General features: G+C 34.3%; 2 protein-coding genes across 2 annotated transcripts; both read left to right on the forward strand.

Moving 5' to 3' along the window:
- Window positions 1–112: 112 nt before the first annotated feature.
- Window positions 113–4921, forward strand: LOC132063776 (putative RING-H2 finger protein ATL21A). Its single transcript, XM_059456491.1, has 2 exons — window positions 113–942; window positions 4272–4921. Exons 1-2 carry the CDS (start codon window positions 252–254, stop codon window positions 4697–4699), a joined length of 1119 nt encoding a protein of 372 aa, XP_059312474.1. The 5' UTR covers window positions 113–251; the 3' UTR covers window positions 4700–4921.
- Window positions 4922–6214: 1293 nt separating this feature from the next.
- On the forward strand, window positions 6215–9317 carry LOC132062593 (putative RING-H2 finger protein ATL21A). Its single transcript, XM_059455132.1, has 2 exons — window positions 6215–7008; window positions 8596–9317. Exons 1-2 carry the CDS (start codon window positions 6315–6317, stop codon window positions 9030–9032), a joined length of 1131 nt encoding a protein of 376 aa, XP_059311115.1. The 5' UTR covers window positions 6215–6314; the 3' UTR covers window positions 9033–9317.
- Window positions 9318–9998: the final 681 nt, after the last annotated feature.

Below are 9998 nucleotides of genomic sequence, written 5' to 3' on the forward strand. Positions count from 1 at the left end.
GCTTTCATTTGCTATGAGTTCCCAAAGGCAGTATTTTAAAGGAAGTTGAGCTGTTAACATCTTCTTTATATAGTGCATTATATAACCTGGATTTTATAACATCTTTGTCGTGTCAACCAATTTCAACTTATGACTTTTGAAACAACTAATAAGTTAATAAAATTCTGTATGGTCTGAATCTTTGAAATACATGGGCAAACCACTATTTCTGATGGCGCTTCGTACTTATCCAAATTGACTTTCTGAAATACATGGGTATTCTGAACTTCATCTCTTTCTCTTTTCTTCTCTGTTCAACTGTCTATGCAAGATACGATTGCCCAGATTCCATTTGTGGGAATAGCCACTTTGATATACGATTTCCTTTTGGAATAGAAGGCCAGAACCTTCACAACTGTAGTTATCCTCGTTTCAGTCTTAGATGCAGCAATCAAGGAAGAACAGTTCTAAGTCTTCCAGGTGCAGGTGATTACTATGTACGTGATATAGACTACCGTACCCAAGAAATACAACTCTATGATCCATCTAATTGCCTCCCAAAACGGCTGTTCGATTTCAACACTACTACTTCTCCTTCTTCACCTTTCAAAGCTGTTTCCTATCTGAACTATACTCTCTTGAATTGTTCAGCTAATATGGTTTTCTCTCGGTTGAATGTCATTGGCTGTCTAAGCAATTCCATCACTTCAATATTAGCTACTTCTTCTATGAGTATTGCAAGCCAAATGACAAGTTTGTATAACTGTAGCATAATCAACAATTCGTCCGTTCCTGTTTCATGGGCATTTCAATACGAATCAGATTTTCTAACTGACCTTAATACCGATCTTGTGTTAACCTGGGATGAACCAAACTGCAAAAAGTGTGAAGCAAAACATGGTGTTTGTGGGTTCAAGAATGCCATTAATGGAGAAATTCAATGCTTTGACGGTCATGGGACAGGTAAATATTTTTTCCATTAGAGTCTCCTTCCGTTTCTTCTTCTGTAAGTTCGTTTGTGTGAGAGTTGATTTCTCAGATAGTCACTCAACTAATAGTTATTATCTCAAAAAGTCACTTTCTTCGTTAAACAAATTGGAATCAAGAAGAAATGTGACTTTATGAGATAATAACTATTAATTGAGTAACCATATAAGAAAACAACCCGGTTGTGTAGCTAAGAGTAGAATCAATCAATCAATTATGCCTCATTTGTTGGGGTTGATAAAACAGAGCCCCTGTAATTGAAAGTACCGGGGGGAGGGGGGTGAATTGTAAGCCTGTTAAAAATTATAGTCGACTACTATTTGGTGCCAGTCGACTGATGGCGAGACAGCCTGCACAAATTTGTTAGTCCTTCGATTTACACAAGTATAAACCACAATAATTAGTAAGGGTGTAGAATATAATATGAGAGGAATAAAAATAAATGATACGAGGATTTTTATAATGGTTCGGAACCAATGTGGTATCCTAATCCAGTCCCCTCGGGTTGCAAGGAGATTGTCTCTTTAAGCTCTTTGTAGTTTGAGTTGAGTACAGCCTTTGTGGTTTTCCACGTTCACCACCAATGTTTACAAGGTTGGTTTTCACTCGCTCACCAACAACGAACAAGGGTTGGTTTTGACACGCTCACCAACAACGCACAAAGTTGATTTTTCACTCGCTCACCAAAGAAACGAACAATGACACAACCTCTCAATACAAAGCCTCACCAACTATACTATATCTCTCATTTTTTTTTTGTTTACACAGTAAATCACTCAGGATTACAATGCTTATGAAAAGTAGAGCAAAGAACTTGAGAAGGTTGAGACGAAAGTATAAGTGGCTGCGTAAATTAAATTGTTGCACTTGCTTTGTCTTTTATACTTGGTCTTGAATAGTCTAGCCGTTGAACTGGTCTTCTAATTTTGGAAAAGAATTTCCTTTGCTGTTGACTTGATGTGTGACTTGATTCATGCTTCCAGATTCATTATTAGTAAGGAAAGAAATCCTCATTCCAAAAAGACTTTTCCTTTTGTAGTAAAATGTTAATGCTCCATCAATATAGTAAGTGCTCCCAATTTCAATTCTTCTCCACGTGAGATCCAATCAAAACAGATCCTTTATATTTACTTCCTTGATGGCCTCTTTGCTTGAAACTTCTATTCCATTTAAGTATTAATTCAATCAAAAGTCTTCCTTCCAAATATAAAAATCAATCATCACAACTTCCTTTAAGTCAATATATGAAGATCTCTTATATTACGAAATGAATATTTACCATCCCTGGCTGATGCAATAATATTCCTTTCCATTTGTGCCAATCTTCTGCATAATAATTTATTCCCTAAGTGCTTTCCTTCCATGCATAGATCTTGGAAGTAAAATTTATTTCCATAAAGAAACTTGTAGCAATTTACCAAATAATCTGAATAGTCTTTCCTTATTATTGTAATAAAATCCATCCACCCTCTTTCCAAGCTTGCGGTAGATATATTCAAATTTGAATATCTTCTTCCCAAAATAACTAATATTCTTCCCATTAGTTTCTCTGCACTCTTCTTCTGATTTTTACAAATATGAGCTTTTATTTAGGCAACCCAAGAGAATTTCAAGATCCTCTTCATTCAACGTGGATCTTGATTAGAATGTAATCACTTTGGGCTTCTTGAATTTGGACTTTAATCACTATGAATATGGACTCCTTGTAAACTTGAGACTTCTTGTATATCTTGATACTACATACATTTTGGATCTTCCTTAAGTACCAAATCAATCTTGATCTTTTCCTTTTGTAGAATATTTTCCTTCCATAGGATCGCAATAAATATTCTTCCCATAATTCTTGCACCTTGGTTTGAGTAAGCCTTTCTTCCATAATTCCATCTTGTAATATCTTCTTTTCCATATTTGCTTGTATCTTCACCGGATCCGTCTTCATCAAACAAGCCTATACCAAAAATAAATTTACCACAAGTAAATGTTCTTTTATTAAAACTTATGTTGGTTTGTTATCATTAAAATTAATAGGTGAAACTTTGAACCTAACAGTATTTGTGTAAAGATCCCTTTATGGGAAATTACCTCTATACTGGCCATCAACCTAGTGTAACTTTTTTTTTTATTTTTTTTATATTTTTTTAACTTACCTAGCTGAGGACAAACTATGCTAGGCAATCACATAGGCGGAGTCAAGGATAGGTGAGAATATTCAAATAAAATAATCCAATGTGGTTAAGGGCTCTTGACTTTGATTAGTAGGAAAGCTTTTGGAGTTGGTTTGGTTTATAATGTGAGCTATGGATAATGCAGAAATATATTATAGTACATATCATGATGCTATATGAATCTAGTATTGATTGTCTCACTGACAATAAACATTTTTGTATTCGTCACAAATATCGATAAGTGCATTTGGCAAAATTTGAAAGGACAAGCTGCCCCTTTTAATTTTAATATAGTACTCCCTCCTTTCCGATATAAGTGAGTTTTTAGGTTTATGCATACCCCTTAAGAAATTCTTTCACTCTTAGAAAATTAGAAGTGTTTTTACTAACTTACCCCTAATCAAGTTTTACTACTTTCTAGAAAAAGAAAAGATAGTTAATAAATCTTGACTATTTAAATTAGGGTAATCTTGGAAGAATCTGCCCAAAGCCTTCTTGAAATCCTAAAACACCACTTATTTTAAAAAAAATTGAAAAGCCTAAAAAATCACTTATTATGAAATGGAGGGAGTAGTATTCAAATGTCAATCCTTATGGAGAAGCTGCCTCCAATCCAAGTGGTATTGTATCATTCCGCAACTTGCAGATTGATTGTGATCGTGCAAATGAAAATGTATCGTGTGTGTCATTCTATCAATTCCTTGTAGATCCTAACAACTCAATAAACTAATTAGTTAATAAATTTATTTGGATTATACCATTGGCTTGTGAAAGAAAATAACGATTCAACTATTGACATATAAAATATGTAGTAGAAGTATTACGTTTGGATCCAGTATTCAACGCCTTGCAGTATATATAATCCAATTATGTGGTTTACTCTTACGGGTGCAATGACATGCTTACACAAAAGTTTATTCTAATAATTTGAGTATCAAATTCAAAACTTTAAGATAATTAGTTCAATAGTCCAATACCTTCGTATATGACTCAACATGGCTGAGTGGCTGAGCCTCGTGTATTAGCAGTTTAAGTGAATCAAGAATAATAAAGTCTATGCTACTAAATTTTAGGTAAAATAAAAATAGGATCCAATATGACAACATTTTCGTCTCAAAGTTACCATAATTTCACTTGCAGGTAGCCAAAAAGGTCGACAAGTTTTCAAATTTATTGCAATAACCTTACTTATTCCAGCCATCACATGTATAATTGGCGTATCCTGTTACATCTGCTTGGATTACAGCCGATTCCGCCTCGCTGTAGATGCAATCCAAAATATCACCACCACAACAACCGTAGCACCACAACCGGCATCGTCCACCGGCCTCGACAATTCGACAATCGAGTCATACACAAAAGTAGTGCTTGGAGAGAGTAGGAGAGTTCCAGGACCAAATCATGAAAATTGCCCAATATGCCTGGCAGAGTACCATCCTAATGAGATAGTGAAGTGTATACCTGAATGTGAACATTGCTTTCATGATGAATGCATCGATGAATGGTTAAAGATCAATGGTTCTTGTCCTGTTTGCAGAAACAATCCTTCTCCTGCAACATTATGTTAGTTCTTCATGGCACGTAGTTTGTTTTACATTTTGCATTTTGAAATTAATGTTGTAAATCCCAATTCAAAGTTGTACATATGCATATTGGGCGTTCAGTAAGATCATTGTGGTTTAGTGCTAGTTTCTTTACTTCTGTAGAAGCTTAACTAGTTCTTGTTATTCAAATATTTTGTTCACGTGCCCATGTCCATGGATTGAAGTTTTCACATGATTTTCATCAAAGTCTTCAATTTGCTTCTCTTTCATGGGCATTTGATTTTCCCAGTGTGTCCTATTTTTGTCCGGCCTATTTTTTTTTTCTTCCTGTTGATCAATACAACAACAATAACTACCCTTCAGCCTCAAACAAGTTGGGATCGGCCATATAAATTCTCACTTCTTCATTTAAGTCATATCATCATCATACTAAATAAAATTTAAGTGAAAATTAAGTTATTAATAATATTAGCAATAAAAGTTCTGTAACAAGTCTAAAGCGTATCCTCAACTAGTGGCTATTACCCGTATAGATTCTTTATTTCAGTGTATCTTATCTTTAGTTAAGTCTGCATTAATACCAAAAATTTGTAGGTCTTTCAAGGCAACTTTCTTCCATGTGATTTTAAATCTGCCCCGTCCCATTTAACACCTTCACTTACCATAATTTCGTACCTATGGACTGATAGGTCGAGTGTACAAGTGCAAGACATATCAAAACGACCTTCTCACATTTTATCCTAGTGCTATTTGCACCTTCTAGCGAATGTGACCATTTTTAATCTGATCTAATCTGGTATGACTGCACACGGCATATCAATCTTAGCATCCACATCTCTGCAACACTTATCTTGTGGATATGTTGAACTGTAGCAGCCCGACATTCACCACCATATAACAATGTTAGCCTTCTAGCTGTTCTATAAAACTAGTCTTTCACTTTGATAGGCATTCTTGAATCACATAATACCCCAGTAACACTTTTTCATTTCAACCATCCGATTTTTATCCTTGTATTGATCAATACAACTTTGATAAAAAAAGATGTACCTTGATTATATCTCGTCTCATCTACAAGGCTTCTATGATTGGCAACCAAAAACTATGATAACCCCTTATGTGGTAGCATTCAGCTTAAATTTGCAACAAAACGAAGGTGTTAGTCCCATTCACATTATTCCTTATGGTGTGTGCTTTCTTGTACTCCCACGGAAGCAACTTAAAGACAAAGTAACGTAACTATTTAAGCATTTACTTGCTATGAGTTTCCAAATACATTGTTTTAAAAAAGATGGGAGTAGTTAAAATTATTTCCAGTTGCAAGTGTATCATTCAATTAATAAATTATTATCATTAGTCTTTATCCATCCGCTGTATTCAGGCTCCTATATGTCCTTATGAATTTGTATTCGGTTTTTTCCCCTTACTCTAGCGTTAACCTGAGACAACACGTCCTTTTAACTCTTTTGTACAAATTTGATTTTATATTTGCTGTTTAATTGGCTCATAACATCTTTGGCATGAACCCCAACTCAAACATTTGACTTTTGAAACAACTAATAAATAAATAGAATTCTCTACATCATAACTCTTTCTAATATAAGCTGGCTGTCCATATCGAAATTGCTTCTTGAAACATATGGACAATTTGCTAATCTTCTTTGTCTCTTTTCTTCTCTTTTCATCTATCTATGCAAAACATGATTGCCCCCTGGATTCCATCTGCGGAAATAATCGCTTTGACATACGATTTCCTTTTGGATTAGAAGGGCCAGAAAATCTTCAGCACTGTACATATCCCGGTTTCAATCTTAAATGCAACAATCAAGGTAGAGCAATTCTAAATCTTCCAGGTGCAGGGGATTTTTATGTACGCGATATCGACTACCTCACACAAGAAATTCAACTCTACGATCCATCTAATTGCCTCCCAAAACGGCTTATAAATTTTCAATTTCCTCCTTCGTCTAACTTCAAGGCTGTATTTTATCGGAACTATACTTTCTTGACTTGTTCCACAGATTTGGTCACGTCAAAATTCAGTGTTATTGGTTGTATGAGTAATTCTACTATCTCAACTTTGGCTACTTCTTCAATGAGTCTTGCAAACCAAATGAAAAGTTTGTATAACTGCAGTGTACTGAATAGCACTTTGCCTCTTCCTGTTTCGTGGACTCCTAAATATGAGGCAGTTTTTTCAAGTGACCTTAATAATGATCTTGTGTTAATATGGGATGAACCGAATTGCCAAGATTGTGAAGCGAAACGAGATTTTTGTGGGTTTAAGAATTCAACTAATGGAGAAATTCAATGCTTTGATGTTCCTGGAACAGGTAAATATTTCTCCATTTGCAGTCTCCATTCGTTTGTCCTTCAATATTTTCCCGTTTAGCAATGTTAAATAAGATTATTGATCAACTTTGCCCGTATCTTAATTAGTTGAAGTTGGCAATGAACATTAAGTTTGTTATTTTTCAATAACTCTGTGTGTTTGGTCTAACTCAACCTAAAGACACTATTAATATAGTATGATACTGTTTGCTTTGGGCTAAGTCCGCAAAGTTATCCTCAGATAAAAAGCATCATACGTTTTATATGTAGCTTTTTGTATCAACTTCTAATGTGAGATTTTGTTTGCATAGGATTCCTTATACTTGTTAATTAGACTAATCAGTCAATCTACCGTAACACTCTTTCTTCACTCAAACTTTGAATTGATTATACTTTGCGAAGTAATTAATTAGTTACCAGGATTAGCTTAGAGTATTCAATGAAAACAATTTATGTCGCTAGGAGATTTGACTTTGACTGGGTCAAGATATTCTAAGGGGAAGGAAAACGATAGCTGAAGTGGCCTTGAGCCTGAGGTTTTGGGGTAAGGTCGGGTTTTAAGGCAAGTGATGGATAATGCACAAATAAACTTGTACTAATCATCACTATTATGATTCTTACAGTTGTAGATCAACTGTGAATAACTGTCCTTGTAGTGACCAAACATATTAATTTCATTTTTGAAATGTCAAGTTGGCCCTTCTTATTCTGTATAGTAGTCCAATGTCAAACTTTATGGAGTAAAGACTTATACTATTTTACAACTAATGTTCTTAGCAGCTATGATCGTGCAGAAAATGATGTATGTCATTATATCACCTTAATTAATAAATTCAGAAACTACATTTGGAATATTGAGAATCTGATCTAAATTTTAAGCTAAAGGGTACGGTTATGTCACTGCACACGTCAGTTGTTTGTGGAAATGGCTTCAAAACTTAATATAATTTTGTATTGTTATTTTCTTTTTAAACTATCTGTATAACTCGAGTAGAAGACACTAAGCACACCCCGCTTTCACTGTCTGGAATAAGCAATTGATGTGTTTGATAAATAAGTGCTATAGCTACTTATAAGCTATATATTATTTTATTAGACTGACTAAAATATTCTTAAAAAATTTACAAGAAAATCTAAATTTAAAAGTGTCTTTTCTTTTGAAAAGGAGGAATGACAAATATGAAGTTGAGAGGAAGTTAGCGGTTTTTATTTTCTGAAAGATATTTCGAGATTTAAAATAAAAAATAAAAATAAGGATAAGATAGTAAAAATCTTGATCTAATTAAAAGTGCTTACAATTGAAAAGACATAAGTTGGAGATAGCTAATTTATGATTTTCTACTTATTTTGGTATATAAGCATTTGATTAATTATAAGCACTCGTTGTTTACCAAACATGTAAATAAGCCAAAAGGTTCTTATAATCTAGTTTAACCCGCTCATAAACTGGCGTATTAGCAATATGAAGTTTAGTAACAGTAAAGAAGTCTACGACTACGTTTCAAAACTCTTAGCCCAATAAAAGTAAAAGCAACATGACAAAAACATTCTTTTGCCTTAACGTTATCATCATTAATTTTTGGTTGCAGGCAATGCAAAAGGTATACAAATTTTCAGAATTGTTGCACTATCCTTAGTGATACCAGCCATCACATGTTCAATGGCTGTGACATGTTACATCTGCTATGAGCAAAGCCGAGACAGCCGCCGAGCGGCGGCTGCTCTCCAGAATACTACTGGCGGAGCAGCCATAGCACCACAACCGGAAACGACTAATGGGCTCGACGATTCGACGATCGAATCGTACACGAAAGTTGTCTTGGGAGAAAGTCGGAGAGTTCCAGGGCCAAATCATGGAACATGTCCAATATGTTTGGGAGAGTATCATGCAAAAGAGATAGTGAGAAGCATACCTGAGTGTGAACATTGCTTCCATGCTGAATGCATTGATGAATGGTTAAAGATTAATGGTACTTGTCCTGTTTGTAGAAATACTCCTTCTCCTGCTCATGTTAATTCTTCATAATGCACTTGTCTGTATATGCATTTTATCTTTCTAATCAAACTTTTTTTTTTTTTGGTTACTTACATTGTTTGACACATTCTATTTTTGAAATTAATATTATATATCTCAATTCAAACTTGTACATATTCTCATTGAACGATTGTTAAGATCATTGTTGTAAGATGCTAATTCATTTATTTGCGTGTGAAGAAGTTTGGCTAGTTTTCCTTGCTCGGATGTTTTATTCACATACTTATGTGCTTTAAATTGAATGTATTCGGAGAATTTTTATGAAAGGCTTTTATTTACTTCTCTTCCACTGAAGTTAAATAGTCCCCAAGTGTATCAGTGTGTGCTAATTTTTGACGTATTTCTTCTTCTAATATTTATACTAACATATTTAGAGAAATATAGGAGTACTTTGGTTTATTTCATCTCTTTCGACAGACTTCTAAATTTCAGTTTAGCCCCAACATATAAAGGAATACTATAGTTTGCTGAATACTATTAGAAAGTTGTAGCAAAGGACGTCCTGCATGAAATTGTTATCTGAAACACTATGTATAGTTAACCCTTAATTGTTTGGTTGGTGGACTAATTTATCTCATTTCTATTTATTTATAAACAAACTGGGGTTACAAGGTGGGGAATCGAACTCTCGCCAACAAGGTGAAAGTTCAGGCAGCCAGCCAACTGAGCTATTAAGATTGCCCAGACTAAGTAATCTCAGGATTATAGTCCTGAGATTATAATTTGGACTAACTTATCCCACTTGAGAGGAGGGATAAAATAATATCAAGTTTGATGAGATAAGGTGGGAATTGGGATATCCTGGACTAAGTTTGAGAATAAAAGAAAGTATAAATTTATCTTGGTTGAAGGTATAAATTTATACCTTCACTCAAATAAACTACAAATTTAGTCACATACTTAATTCTGAGATATCCCACCTTATCTCATGAATCAAATGACAACAGTTGCTCCTAC

The sequence above is a fragment of the Lycium ferocissimum genome, chromosome 7 (genome assembly GCF_029784015.1).
Source record: "Lycium ferocissimum isolate CSIRO_LF1 chromosome 7, AGI_CSIRO_Lferr_CH_V1, whole genome shotgun sequence".
NCBI lineage: Eukaryota > Viridiplantae > Streptophyta > Magnoliopsida > Solanales > Solanaceae > Lycium > Lycium ferocissimum.